Source organism: Trichosurus vulpecula, chromosome 4 (assembly GCF_011100635.1).
Source record: "Trichosurus vulpecula isolate mTriVul1 chromosome 4, mTriVul1.pri, whole genome shotgun sequence".
NCBI classification, from domain to species: domain Eukaryota; kingdom Metazoa; phylum Chordata; class Mammalia; order Diprotodontia; family Phalangeridae; genus Trichosurus; species Trichosurus vulpecula.
The window spans coordinates 13,057,463-13,072,687 of record NC_050576.1 but is presented as its reverse complement, the minus strand read 5'-3'; the positions used below and the strand labels follow the sequence as shown (position 1 = coordinate 13,072,687).

The 15,225-nt window shown below is 44.3% G+C and overlaps 1 protein-coding gene across 2 annotated transcripts in view; it reads left to right on the top strand.

The window, feature by feature from the left end:
* Positions 1 to 14,776, top strand: part of PDE4B (phosphodiesterase 4B) — a 444,362-nt gene extending 429,586 nt beyond the window's left edge. For both annotated transcript variants that reach the window (XM_036755376.1, XM_036755375.1), the window contains 7 exons: positions 1,127 to 1,225; positions 1,368 to 1,532; positions 4,127 to 4,226; positions 6,756 to 6,910; positions 7,015 to 7,137; positions 8,137 to 8,319; positions 12,441 to 14,776. In XM_036755376.1, the coding sequence (XP_036611271.1) occupies positions 1,127 to 1,225; positions 1,368 to 1,532; positions 4,127 to 4,226; positions 6,756 to 6,910; positions 7,015 to 7,137; positions 8,137 to 8,319; positions 12,441 to 12,821 (1,206 nt within the window). In that variant the 3' untranslated portion in view covers positions 12,822 to 14,776. The remainder of the gene's footprint in view (positions 1 to 1,126; positions 1,226 to 1,367; positions 1,533 to 4,126; positions 4,227 to 6,755; positions 6,911 to 7,014; positions 7,138 to 8,136; positions 8,320 to 12,440) is intronic.
* The last annotated feature ends 449 nt before the right edge of the window (positions 14,777 to 15,225 follow it).

Sequence of the window (15,225 nt, the reverse complement as noted above, 5' to 3'; positions counted from 1 at the left end):
AAGAAAATTTTATTAATTGAAAAAAATTAATTGAAAATTAATCTAACATAATTACATGTAGTTAGCCAAACTTTGCTTAAAGACCTGGTGTGAGAGGGAACCCATTACCTCCCAACACATTCTACCACTGGCTAAGAAAAGTGAGCTCTTTTTCTCCCACTTAAGAGCTACATGACCTTGGTCCATCAATTCATCCTTCTGGGCCTCCATTTGCTCTTCTATCAAATGGAAGGATTCATAGGATTTAGACCTGTAAGGAACCTTAGAGATCATTTAATTCAATACTCTCACTTAAGGGGATAAAAAGAGGGAGAAATAACCTTCCCAAGGTCACCCAGTATTTAAGAGCAAAGCCAGGATTTGAGCCCAGGTCTTCTGACTACAAATCACAGTTGTTGAAGTGGATGTTTCCTATGATGACTTCCAACATTCTAAAGCCTCCAAAATGAAATCAAGTTACCTGAATGAGGCATGACCTCGGTGGAACTCTGCAGCTAAAACCTCAAAACAGAACATTTCTCCCAGTTCTCATTTGACAACCCAGTGACTCTAATCTGTAAGACTTAATCATTGAATATGATGGTGTGTATGTTACCCTTTTAAGGTTGAGTGATCGAGGCTGACTTATACACCATAATATCCTGACAGTTGAATCCATCTTTGCTGGCTTTCAGCTGCTGTCCTCAAATGTCAGGAAGGTCTCCCTAAGCCTATATCTAAAGCTGCTGCTGTGGTCCTGTAGGAACAGTAGAAAGATCATTGGCTCTTAAGTCAGAAGACATGGGTTCACATCCGCATTTCATGATTACTGCTTGTGCAACCAAAATAAAATGAGAAGGGTCAAAGAAATTGATGGAGAGTTGGGATGGGGAAAGCAGAAGCAGAGAGAAAGCATTTAGATGTACTAAAATCATGGGAGATCAAGTAAATGAGAATGAAGACATAGATTTCCATAGAGGGAAGGACTCAAAAACCTGTGTGAAAATAACATATTTGAATATAAGTAGTTACCAAGGAAGTTTCATCGGTGACAATGATGTTCTGTGGTTAATCTTCATTGAATGTTTTTTTGTCTTTTTTAATGAAGCAAACTATTCTCACTAAATGGCTTTACCATTGATTTTAGGAGCTGGAAGACCTGAACAAATGGGGTCTCAACATCTTCAAGGTAGCTGGATATTCTCACAACAGGCCCTTGACGTGTATCATGTACGCCATATTCCAGGTGAATAAATTGGGAGGTTCCATTGAATGGCCCTTTATTTTTCCCCCATGCCTGTGACTTTTCCAGTTTCCTTCTGCTCTTTTTGTGGGTAAGCATTCACCATCATCCACTTATTTGTGTTTTTATCCATTTTCCCAAACAGGAAAGAGACCTTCTAAAGACGTTCAAAATCTCTTCCGACACCTTTGTCACCTACATGATGACTTTAGAAGACCATTACCATTCCGACGTGGCATATCATAACAGCCTCCATGCTGCTGATGTTGCCCAGTCAACCCACGTTCTTCTTTCTACCCCAGCCCTAGATGTGAGTAGCGATCATGCCTGATTTCTTATGCTTTTCCCTGTCCCTTAAAAATGCTCTGCAGAATTTAAAGTAGGATGCCTGCGGGTTCGTCAATGTGGCATAGCCAGATGCTCATCATTGATGAGTCGATTCCTAAGACATCATCTTTGACTATTTCATTTTAAAAATAATGGAGCCCTTTACTATTGTAATAGACTAATCTTCAATGACTTCTCTTGTAGAATGAATATTATTTAATGAATCACAGGTCAGCCATAGAAAAACTTCAAAGGTTGGAAAATGACACCTAAGATTCAGTGTGAAAAGGACCTTAGCAGCTATTTTGCAGATAGAAAACCAAGGCACACAGATATTGCAGGAATAGTCTAGAGTCCTAAAGAGTCAGGATTGCAACCCATCTAATTGAATTACTGTGCTGATCCTCAAGTCTTCATTCCACAAAGCTAGTGAAGCTTCCATCCCCCTAAAGACAGGTGCAGAGGCCTGGGTTCTAGTATCAACTGTATCCTCTACTCGCAGTGTGAACTAAGACAAATTACTTTCTCTGAGCCTCAGTTTCCCCATTTATAGAAAGATGAGGTCAGATCAAGTGGTGTCTGAAATCCCTCAAGTTCTCACACTGGAGCTCCAAGTGTGTGTCCACCCACCATAAGGTTAAATTATCTTGTCGGGGGGAACAGCACATTCCTAGTGGTAAAGTACTTACAGCCTCTCTGAAAAGAGAGAACTGGTGTCAATGAAACCATCAGTGAGCAAGGAAGTGCTGAATGGTGTGTTGCTAATAATGAGGGAAGAAAGAATTCAGAAAGAGGGGAGGTTAGTAGGTGCTTCAGGAGTCTGAGAAGGCTCAAGAGGAGGCAGCATTTCCCTCTTAAAGGCCACTGGATCTCCAGATCTAATGATCATGTGGGTTTCCACCATCTCTCCTTTAAAGAAACCTCTGTTTCCCCATATTCTCTCAGTGGGCCAAATTTGCTCTCAGAGGAGCTGCTCCCTGAAGGATGAATAGAGTTTAAGTGAGAAAAGTGAAGTAGGGAGAGAACTCTGGATCTGGGCTTAAGAAAATATCACTTCCAATTCTGAGTCCACCACTCTGTCTGTCCCTGTGACCTGTGGAAGTAACTTCACCTGTCCTGGTTGTCAGAATGAGAGTGCTGGACAAGGGCCCCTTTGAGATTGAAATTTCTGTTCTTGGGATGTGACCAGAGTTCAGATCCATCCCATGAAGGGGAAACAAACATGAGAGATGCTAGTGATCAGTAACTCAGAAAGAAGGCAAGCTGGCATGGGAAAGGAGACTCAGAAACTGGAAGAACTCAAAAGTCCAGGCTGACCTCTTAAGAATATTAGGTCTTACCTTTAGTATTCAGTCTGGAATGAATGAGTGAAGGAATGGATGTCTCTGTAGGACCATACTTGTGACCCCTACAGGGAGAGAGACTTCATCTCCATTCCTCTGAGGCTAAAACTTGGCCCTGGTTCGAGAAGCTACTCAGCCAGCAATTCTCCAAGTTCCTTATGTGCCACCTTGGAAGTGTCCTGGTTTGCTTGGAGGGCTTGTAGGAGCATGCACCACATCAGCGATGCACTGTATCTCCTACAATCTAGAGTTAATAGTTTACATAAACCACCTTGGCAGTGTGGCAATGATCTACCACGCTTGGACCTGCAGGCTGGAGTGGGCAAATAACTCTGTCTCCAAGCCCTCTTAGGTCAGAGATTGAAAGCACCTTACGCTAACTGACAGACATGGTACTTTTTGTTAAAAAGTATGGTTTTATTCAGGCCTCTTGTTTAAAAAAAAAGCCACCCCACTGTAAGGATGAATGTAGAGACTTTTAATAAATTGTCATCACACACATATCTCCTCATGCTAAACCCATGAGGCAAGTATGATAGCTATCATTCTATACATTTTACACATGAAGACACTGAGGCTCCGCTGGGTTAAATGAACAGGCTACCTCTAAGGGGTTGTAGACATCTCCTCACTGGCGAGAGAATGGTACCGTGCTAAGAACAATGGAATTGGAATCGGAGCATCTGAGTTCAAACCTGATTCTACCATTTGCTGATTCAAACCTGTGTAATTTTACGTCTCTTGACCCTCAGTATTCTCATCTGTAAAATATGGGGGTTGGACTAGGTGACCTCTGAGGTTTCTTTCACTTCTAACTCTACTATCCTGTCACTTAATCTCCCATGGCCTTGATTTCCTCATCTGTGAAATGGGAGGGGGCAGGGCTGGATAATACCATGTCTGAGATCTCTCCCAGCCCCAGATCTGTAATTCCAAGAAGAACTCAGATGACTTTTTGTCAAGTTTCAGAAAGCAATCCTGTACAAGCACAGGCTAGACTAGATGGATGAGGAAACTTTCCAGCCCCAAGTTTCTGGGATTCCGTGCTTTGTTTATGGTGACCCAGAGACCGAGTTCAGTGATGGGATTCAAACCCAGATTTGTCCTGATTTCGTGGCCAAGGCTTTTCCACTGTATCCTCCTGCCTCTCTAATCAAAACAAGCCATATATGTTTTTCCTTTATTGGGTCAAAGAGCCTTGGGATGAAATCTTCTTTTTTTTTTTGTTCTCTAGGCTGTCTTCACAGATTTGGAAATCCTGGCCGCCATCTTTGCTGCTGCGATCCATGATGTGGATCACCCAGGGGTCTCCAATCAGTTCCTCATCAACACAAGTGAGCTCACCTCTTGGGCTGTGATTCAAGGCAGCTCCATGACTAATAGCATTTTCCCCCGTCTATTGTTTTCATTTGAGATAGTGGCAAGTATAAGTAATGAGGTAATTCTTCCATTGTACTGGGCACTGGTCAAGCTCTTCCCTGGGTATTACATCCAGCTCTTTCTCCACAGTTTTACAAGCTGCAGGATGAGCTTGGAAAAGGTTCAGACAAGGGCCATAAAAAACATTTTGGAGAGTGGAAAACAAGACCTAGGAGGAAAGAAGCAAGGAAATGTGATGATTCAGGATGGGGAAGGGAAGGCTGAGGATGAATTTCATAATGGTCTGCAGGAGGATTTTCTGACTCACACTGGTTTATCTCTCCTGAGGACTAGACAAAGTGTTTGGAAATGGAGAAAAATTTGCTAAAGTTCCAGTAAGACAAAGAATCAGTCGCTCGTGAAAGTCAATACTTGGAAGTTGCAAAGATTCAGTCTAGATGATTTGGGAAGGTTTAAAGCAAGAAGAATGATCAAGATGACCTTGGCATGTCCTTCCAGTATTCTGATTCTGTAACATAGCTCAAAGTTCAATTTATGCCTTCCCTTTTTCTCCTGTTAATCATGGATCATAGATTTAGGGCTGGAGGGACCCTTCAAGGCCATCAAAACTGTGAAAAACTAAGGCTCAGAGGGGGTGAGAGACTTGCCCAGGGCCACACAGGTGATCAGTGTATAAAGCAGGTCCTCAATTCCAACCCCTACACCTAACTGCCTCACACAACCTTCAATACGCCAATAAGGATTCATTCTTCAATACGTCCATTCTATGAATTTCATGTGTCTCTTGTTAGTGACTCAACCTTAGATTGGTTTTCTCATCAAAAATAATTACCTGCAGTGGTGACGATTAGCATCCTGGTGTTGACAGTTTAATAGAGACATTATTTCATCTCTTCCATGCTTAACATCCATGGTTGTAATTGAGAAAGAGTTCAAGCCTTTGCTTCTTGTAAGGCCCTATTTATGCACGGGTGCCCACCTTTGGATAGCTACCTGTGGGAGCTGGTTAGAGCAAGCTTCAGTCCTCCAACTGTCCATTTGGCTTCACCGGAGAAAATTGTTTTGTTTTTTTTTCCCATAGTAGGCATCTGCTCAGCCAGCCATATGGTATATTATTCAATTGAGCACCTACTGTGTGCTAAGCAGGGTAGATATAAAAGAAACAGTCCCTGAGCTCCAGGGAGCTTACTTTATGAGGTCTCTGACCTCAGGGAAATCACTTGACCTCTCTGGAATAATTTGCTCGTGAGGGTAATATCACTGTTGTAAGTAAATTGCTTTGTATACCCTCAGGCAAGTACAATCACTCAGTCAGTCAACAAGCACATATTAAATGCATATTCTGTATGAGGCACTGGTCTAAATTCTGAAAATGACCCACAGTCTCTGCATTGTAATAGTTGGAGCAGGCAACGCTAATACTGTGTCCCGAGTGGCCGCATTGACTGGTCCTGCAATGCCATGTTCTTTCTGCTCCACCTGCAGGACCCCACTCAGACTGGCCCTTTAGGAAGCCCTCCCTGATAGCTCTGACCCCATTGTTCAGCACAGCTTTTCTAAGCTGTCGGTGCCCATCTCCCTTTGGCATCTGCGCATACAAGTGCGTACCTGCCTGATCCTGTCGCTTGGTTACTTAGGGTGATGACTGTATCTTATTCATTGTGTCCTGCTTACACGGTGCTTTTATGGTCAATCAACAAGCATTTATTAAGCACCTACAAAGACAGAGTCCCTGCCTTTAAGGAACATACTTTCTCATAGGGAAAAAACAGGGACAGTCGGTCAATAAGCATATATTAATCACCTACTGTATTCTAAGCACTGTTGTGTTGTCCTGTTGTGAAGAAGTTAATAGTCTAATGTAAGTCGATGATATGACTACATAGTATATGAAGGTAATCAGAAAGGGGAGACTTTCCTAGATGCTGATTGAATTAACGAATCAAATGAGTGAAAGTGGAGAGAGTAATAGAAAGATCTGAGTTCAAATCCTGCCTCAGACACTTACTAGCCATTTGACCCTGGGTAAATCATTTGTAATTTCTCTCAGCTTCAGTTTCCTTATCTGAAAAATGGGATAATAATACCACCCACCTCCCAAAGTTGTTAGAAAGCTCATATGAGATAGCATATGTAAAGTGCCATGCAGACCGAACCTTCAACCCTCCATTGTCAGCTTTTTACAGCTCATTGTGTGTTTGATTTGGAGCTGGAAAGGACGAGGTGCCCCTAGAGCCCTGACAATGGCAGGCACATCCACAGTCCACAGCAGAAATACTGACTTGTTTTGTGGCTGGAAGGGATGGCCTGTCATGGCCGTCATGGATAGGTTAGACTAGATGGTTGCTGAGGGCCTGTTTCGCTCTCCACGTCCGGGATTCTAGGACTATTATTTATGTAGGAGAAGACTTTATGTACATATTATGAATGATTGCTTTTGGCTTTTTTAATGGAAAATCACTTTTCCCCTTGCTTCCCCCTAGATTCCGAACTCGCTCTGATGTATAACGATGAGTCTGTTTTGGAAAACCACCACCTAGCCGTCGGGTTCAAGTTGCTCCAGGAAGAACACTGTGACATTTTCCAGAACCTGACCAAGAAGCAGCGTCAGACCCTCAGGAAGATGGTGATCGACATGGTAAGGCTTCCCTCCCCCGGCCATCCTCCCTGCTGCCCTCTCTGGTGCTTGGGGGAACATCGATTGAGTGGACTAAACTACTCACTTCTCCTTTTGGGCTGCAGGTTTTGGCGACGGATATGTCCAAGCACATGGGCCTGTTGGCAGACCTAAAAACAATGGTGGAGACTAAAAAAGTGACCAGCTCTGGTGTCCTTCTTCTGGACAACTACACAGATCGGATACAGGTACCTGATGGCCATCTGGGCTAAATACTTCTTGATGACGTGGCACCAAGAATTCCATTTGGGGAAAGGGCATAGGATTTGGGCAGTGGAAATACACCTGGAAGGTTATCTCCCATCCCTGCTTTTGTTGAGGAAGCCCACAGAGTCTAAAACTCTTGCCCAAGGTTAGAATGGTTGGAACAATCAGAGAAGGAGAGGTTGAAATAAGAAGTACTAACATTTACACACAAATTGCACTTTTACATATACAAGAGGCAGAAGGCCTGTAGAGGATAGAAAGCCGGCCTTTTTGCCAGAAAGATCTGGGTTCAAGTCCTTCTTCTGACACATAATAACTTGTTGACTCCAGGCATAAAACTTCAATTCTCAGTTCTCTAGGTAGCTAAGATGTCAACCTACATTGGTAGAAGGACTCACCTTGAGTTCCCTGTTTCAGTACCATACGAGTAAATTACTAAATCTGTAATTAATATGAGCTCCATTTATTCTATTTCAAAGGGCCCTTTCCTTTTAAAAACATATGTTTAAACCTAGTACTAATAGCCCATGAGCGTCAGTCAGTTCTAGAAAGTAAATATAAACCCCTTTGATTTGAAATGTGTTGAGGCAGTTTTGGTCACCTCGAATGTCAGCTGCCTTTTCATTCCATAGAGGGCAGCGGGGGGGGTCTCTGAAAACATCCTCTTTTAATAGCATACCTTTTCCTAAGAAAGAAGGGACTAAAATCCTCTAGAATTCCATGTCTTTAAAAAGACTCTTGTTTCTCCTGTAATGCTGAAGCAAGCATTGGCCTTGACCCACAGGCCAGCAGGCCTGAGCCAAGGCTTTCCTAAGAGCAGTGTCTTGCATAAACGCTCCACAATCGTCTAACAACCCAAATATTCTTGGTGTCTGTAAGGAGACCAAGTGTGCCATGATGGGCCTGAGGAGGGCAGAAAGAGATGTTCCCTCAGTGTGCACATGCTTTTTAATGGGATTTTTTGAACTTGATCACCCCAGGTCCTCCGCAACATGGTACATTGTGCTGATCTGAGCAACCCCACCAAGTCTTTGGAATTGTACCGGCAATGGACAGACCGCATCATGGAGGAATTCTTCCAACAGGGAGACAAGGAGAGAGAACGGGGCATGGAGATCAGCCCCATGTGTGACAAGCACACTGCCTCAGTTGAGAAATCCCAGGTATCTGACATAGGCATCTATAAGATTTATTTGTGGATTTTAACATTTTTCTTTGGAGTTTGAGACCTTTATTTTGTTCCCTCCGCTCCCCCCTAAATAATATATTTCTGTGGAAGTCACTTACCCACTTGTTTCCATTATGATGACGACTCACTGGACCTCTCCATTTTCATCATACTTTTAATGGGTAGGGATGATTAAGCAGTCATAGGAAACCCATCAAAGTTTGGTTCCATGTATCCCCCTGCTGTTTGTCATCTTAAAATTCCATTTGATTTACCTGACCATAGATTTAGGCTTCCTCTGGCTATGTTTTTTTTTTTGCCCTTTCCTTTACTCATAGGATTATAGAGTTAGAGCTGTAAGGAATTTACAGATGAGGGAACTGAGGCACAGAGAGGCTAATTGACTTGCCCATGATTACACAGAGAGTCTATGAGTGTTCCAGGTAGAGTCAAATCTAGCTCTTCCTGACTCACAGTTCAATGTTTTATCTACTAGCTCACTATCTGCGTGTCTCCTCACCTGAGCTTGCCTTCTCTGTTCTTCTGTCTATTTTCGATGTCCCTACATACAGAATCCATTCCTCCCTCTGCCCGGAAGAGCCCAGAGGTAGGGATCTTTATCCCAGGCTCAAATGATCCCTCCTCCCTTCCACTCCTATCCCACAACACTGATCTCCCCTCCTACCTTTGTGAGCATACCAACATTTCCTAACAACCTCAGCAGCTAGACGGTGGAAGTTCTGAGGTCCCCACATGCTGATGAACACTTGCCACAGTCCAAGAGATTCAGGCATGTTTCAGATGCCAAGAGCAGCTATGAGGCCAGTAAAAGGCCCTTGGGCCAGCTCAGAACACAGCAGCATTTTTGCAGAATGACCAATGGACAGAGCCAGATGGCCCTTTTGGGGAGTAAGTCCAAGATCTAGTGAACATCGGCATTGGAAAAATGACTGGGTTTCTCTGGTGTTAATTCTTATCCAGTTGAGGAGCCATTTGGCTGGCCCCAAATTAAAATCTGCTCTTAAAGTTGTTGGATATCTCATAAGTAACCGTGACTTCATGACATCTTGAAGTTAATTAGTATATGGAAATTATAGGTGACATATATGTGTATGTATATATACATACATATGTATTTGTATATATGCATATGTGTACATGTGTACATATCGCATAGAATTTGTACATACATATATGTGCCTATACATACATGCATATAAATGTGTGATAAGTATATAGAATACTATAAAATTTTCAAAATATGAAGAAATTGTGTTATTTATTATGAATAATATAGCTAAATATATTGTTATTCGATAAATATCTATTAAAGACCTACTATATACCAGGCAGTGTGCTAGGTGCTGGCTATACAAATATAGAAATGAAATAGATATTTCCCTCAAGGGATTTATATTCCACTTGTGGCAAACAACATGTAATACAGATAAATAAATATAAAATAAACTCGCATGAAATCTTTCTCCATTAAAATATTCCTCCAATGCTTTTCCATAGCATGGAGGTATCCCTCAGTTCTCAAAGGCTTGCCCGGTTGGCTACAGAATTGTGGTTGTTTACAGCTCCCTCTACTCAAAGGCCTTCTCATCTACTTGGTGATGGAGGAATTATTCAACTCTGGTTAAAAGAGGGTCTGCTCCAGTGAAATAAAAGATCTTTAAAGTACTGCACTATGGAAAGGCAGATGGCCCAGGATGTAGAAGAAGGGTGTTGAAATTAGGAAGGCAATGGTTCAAATCCTGCCACTGACACTTGTGGCCGTGTGTCCAGTGGAGAGTCCCTTCTACCTCCCCTGTTCTCCAGCCTCCCAACCTCCCCCACTCCACTCTCAGCCAATCGAAGGACTTGATAATGCTCTAAGTTACAAAGAAAGCAGCTGATCTGTATCAGTGAACGTAATTTCCACACTGAGAGTTAACAATGATGAAAAAAAAACATAGGTTTAGACCCTCCTCCCCGCAAAGAAAACAAAGTCTTGAAGAAGAATTGAAGTCTCATTCTGAAAAATAGTGTTATGTGTCAGAGATAGTGGTTTCGTGTTTTACGACAATTCACACATATTTAATCCTCAGAACAGTCTTATATCTGGAAAACATGATTAATCCCTATTTGAAAATCAAGAATCATTCATCTAGTCAGGGCTAGATCTGATAAGTTGGGTCTTGGGTCTCTCAGGCTTTTTTCTGCTCTTGTATCTGTTAGCAGTGCTGTTCCCAAAAACTAATTCCCTTCTCAAGCTCCCCTTCCTCAAGCACATTCTCACTCCTTTGGCTATCCCAGAAGGTCCCAGTGCTGGGGTCCTTCCAGAAGCAGGAGTTAAGCATGTTGTTCAGTCATTTCCAGTCTGGTCCAACTCGTTATTTGAGGTTTTCTCCGCTAAGATATGGGAGTAGTTTGCCATTTCCTTTGTCCATCTAATTTTACAGATGAGGAAACTGAGGCACACAGAATGAAGTGACTTGCCTAGGGTTACATATCTAGTAAATGTCTGAGGCCAGATTTGAACTCATGAAGATGAGTCTTCCTGACTCCAAGTCCACTTCTCCAACTAGCCACCCCCGAGTTAAACATGACTCAAAAAAAAGTGAGGAAGGGGAGAACTCTTGAAAGTTCTGATTCTGTAGCTTTTCTTGAAATTGTTTGGGATCCTAGAAAAAAACCTTAAAGGTGTCATTTTTAAAGATCATTAAATGCATACACAAAAGGAAGCTCCACCAGGGGAAAAGTGTGTGAGAGAGGAGAAAGAGACAGAGAGGAGATAGAGAAGGAAGAAGAAAGAATGAGGAGGGGGAGAATGAGAAGAGAAGCAGAGAGGTAAGATCAGGAGTAGAGAAGGGGATGGAGAGGGAGAAGGAAGTACATGAGCGGTGTGACTCATAGGCCAGCAGTCTCCCTTAACCACTGAAGATGGGGCAGACCCAGGGAATGTGTGTGAGATCTCCAGAGGCCAACCAGCTACTTCTCAGGCAAAGGGGTCACTTATGGCCGAGGTCTTATTCCCTGGAAAACGTTTAGTCAGGCTGACCCGAGTGTGTTGACAGGATGGCCAGTGACCAGAAGTGAATAAGAGTCGATTTCCTCCCCGGTGGAAAGGTTGTCTCATAGGAGACTGTCCCCATCCCTCTTCTCCCCACAGCTCCTCAGCTCCCCAGCCCCATTACAGGGGAATTCCATTCCCTCACTCCTTTCCAGGCCTATTCTTTCACTCTCCCCAGAGCTTCCTGTTTGTCAGACACTGTGGGGGTCAGGTCCCGGCCATGGCTAGCTCATGGAGGATGCGAGGGCCCACTCTGCACCTATAATGAGGCCGTCAGCCACACGTTTCTCTGCAGGAGCCCGCGAAAGGAACTGCTGCATTGTTTGGCATTTTCCCTTCTTTCTCCTGGTGGAAATGACTGTATGCCCACAGAACCAAAACAATGGCAGATATGTCCACAGAGGGAATATTTGTTTGCACTGTGGCTGGACATGTTTTCCAGTGTTTTTACCAAGCCGTAGGAAAAGCCCACAGAAGCAGAGAAAGTCTGGAGAATTCTGGGGCCTCCCACTGACGATCTGAAACCACCAGTGGATAGGGGTCAAGATAGCCATGTTAAGTGGGTGGCTCACAGGGCATAGTCCTTTGGAGTCAGAGAACTTGGGTTTGAATCCCAACTGTCCAGCTTACTATCTCTGTAAAGTGAAGGATGGAGCTTCCCTTGTCCAGGCCTCAGGGTTCTCACTTCCCATCCTCACACAAAGGCTGGGTTCATGATCCCTAAAGCCCAGATCTGGCCAGGGCCCAGGCTAGACCCACTTCCAGGAATGCCCTCTCTCCTAGTTGACTTCAAGACTGTTAAATGTCATCTCCTGCATGAAGCCCTTCCAGATTGCCAGACCACCCCCTATGAGCTCTCTCCTCTCTCCCTGAAATCATTGACATTTACTCAAAAAGACCATTTCCTCTTTGTCTTTATACCCCACAAGGCTAGCACTGTGCCTGGCACATAGTAGGTACTTAATGCTCGTTGACTTGGAGTCTGCCTTAAGATGTTGTAAAAGAAATAAGGTTTCCTTACATGTCAGGAACAAATATGCAACCTTCTTTTTCCCTAGGTTGGCTTCATTGACTACATCGTCCATCCCCTCTGGGAGACCTGGGCGGACCTGGTGCAGCCCGATGCCCAAGACATCCTGGACACGTTGGAAGACAACCGGAATTGGTACCAGAGCATGATCCCTCAGAGCCCCTCCCCCCCACTCGAGGAGCAGACCAGAGACTGTCAGGGGCTGATGGAGAAATTCCAGTTTGAACTGACCTTGGAAGAGGAGGACTCTGAGGGGCCTGAGAAGGAAGGGGAGAACATCAGCTATTTTGGAAACACAAAGACACTGTGTGTGATTGACCCAGAGCACCGAGAGTCTCCGGGGGAGGCTGACGGAGAGACTGAGATGGGAGAGGCTGAGATGGGAGACACATCCCCCGTCGACACATAATGCCTGGAGCCAGGCCCTCTCGCCAGGTCGAGGTGAACATTCAGTCCTTAAAGAGCATGCCCGCTGTCCAGTAGGGCCAGCCTGCAATGCGGGTCTGAGGCCTGCTTCTGATGAAGGCCAAATGACCTTTGCAGTTCCTTGAGATTGGAGCCAGAGTGGGAGAGCGTGACAAGAACGGCTTCTCAGGAAACTCAATGAGATGACTTGTGTTGGCCTTGGGGCCTCTCCATAGCGGAAGCTTTCTGTCTCTATGGAACCAGCTTGAACCGCTGCTGTCGTCCGATTACCCAAAAAGATGACACTCAACTTGAGAGAATTTTGTTTTTTTCTGCACTGGGAAACCTGAACCCATTAGAGGGGCAGGACCCACTGACCGATAACTCTCTCTCTGCAAACCTGCCCCTCTGTCCTCCTGTCTGCAAACCCGTGTGCCTTTTTTGTAAAACATTTTCACGTCTCTAAATGCCTGTTGAATACCCAGAGTTTAGTATCAACTTCTACGCAGAACAAAGTGTTTTGGAAATTTCTGTACACTTTTTTCCGAGTCTTTCTGAAAAGGAAAAGCCTGTCTTCCTTCTTCCCCGGGCAATCTCCTTCACCTTCTTGTCTCTCTTTTACAAGCTAGAGAAGAAGGATCTTGTTCTACCCTGCTTCCTAGTCTCCCCTTCCCTGGCCATGTCCCGCCCTGCCCACCCTCCTCATTCCCCAGGGCACCCCTGCCTTCTCGCTTGGCCTGCTTGGATTCCACTGGGGTTGCCCATAGAATAAAATTTAACAAGCAGGGGGTTGGGTGGGTGGGGAAGGGCTCCTTCATTTTCTTCGGGACCACGATGGTCCACACTCCATTCAGCATAAGAAGGCTTTGTTGGCTATGTGTGGCGTGTCTTCCCAGTCCCCTTCCCAGTGAAAGTTGCACGCTCTTCCCTTCTCTCTCCCTCCCCTCCTTGCCCCTTACTGTAGGTGGTTAGGTTTAGCTAGGCCATCCTTCTCTTGCACTGTCCTCGGCTCTAACACCCTCATTACTGTTTATAACAGTGTATTTATTACTTATGTATATAGTGTAATGTTTTGTAAGTTATTAATTTATATAACTTAACATTGCCCGCCAATGGCGGTGTTCAAGAAATTTGTCTAGAAAGCTCGAACTGAGAGCTGCACCTTTGTCACCTTTTCTATGGCGTTCTGGAGAACCTGAACATAGCTCAAGAGAGACATACAGACCCCCAGCCTCCTCCCACCCTCAAGGGGCTTTCATCCAGAGAGAGATTCTCTCCATTTTGGGTCAGTCACAGCTGACGACGGAACCCCTTTCAAACACTGGTGCTGGGAAAGAGGACTAGCCCCTATGTCAGAGACAAGGGGATTTTAACTGGGCTCAAGATTGGGGAGCATGGGATGTGCCTCCCCGTGTCCCATAAACCGTGTTCCAAAGGTGTTCCGGCTGCCACCGTGGCTTCTGCCTCCGGAGCAACACTACATACTTACACGCACAGGTGGTCCCTCTGCCTATATCCAAACTACTGAAATGCTCAAGAAAGCCCCCAGCGCTGTGAGTGAGGGGTGCCGTGTTTTGGCCAATGAGAGGAGACACAAAAACCGGCTGCTTTGCTGCAATGTGAATTTTGATAGCAGAATGTGAACGGATGTCATAATTATGCTAATGTGAAGCTTCTTCTGACAAACCGTGGGAAACACATCCCTGGTGTCTGTCTCCGTCTGTAAATTCTTTGGTCTAAACTTGTGACCCCAATCATTGGCAAATACTTGCACAGCTGTGCATGACCGAAGGGTCTGTGTGTCTGTTCAGCACTGCCTTGTTCCAGGTGGATGTTTTATTGTTTTCCAAAGTTTCTCACAATGTATGTTACGGTATTATTATAATTATTATAATATTGTGTTCAGATGCATTCTGGAGAGATTTTTATATGAAGTAAATAAATGAAAGCATGACCTTATGGGACCATAATTCGTGATTATTTCAGGGGCAGTTATGTACAGGGAAGATTGATAATCCAGTACACCCCTACCATGCCTTTACTCAGCAACTGTTAGGTGCCATGTACTGCTCTTCACAGGGGAGGGACAGAGATAAACATGACTCTTACAATCTTCTCCCTCCTAAGACAGGGCTTCCTAACCTGGGATCCACAGACCTCATGGATGTGGGGAGAAATTTCAGGGGAATTCATGAATTTGAGGCTAAAATAATACCATCTTTGTTATAACTAACCTCTCGCTGAAGATTAGTAGGTAAAAACCATTATTCTGAGAAGGGATCCATAGCTTTCCCCACACTACCCATGACGCAAAAACTTCAGAATTCCCGATCGAAGAGCAAGCCTACCATTGAGACAAGCCAATTCTATAGAAAAGGACAGAACCTGGAGGACAGAACTGGGGATGA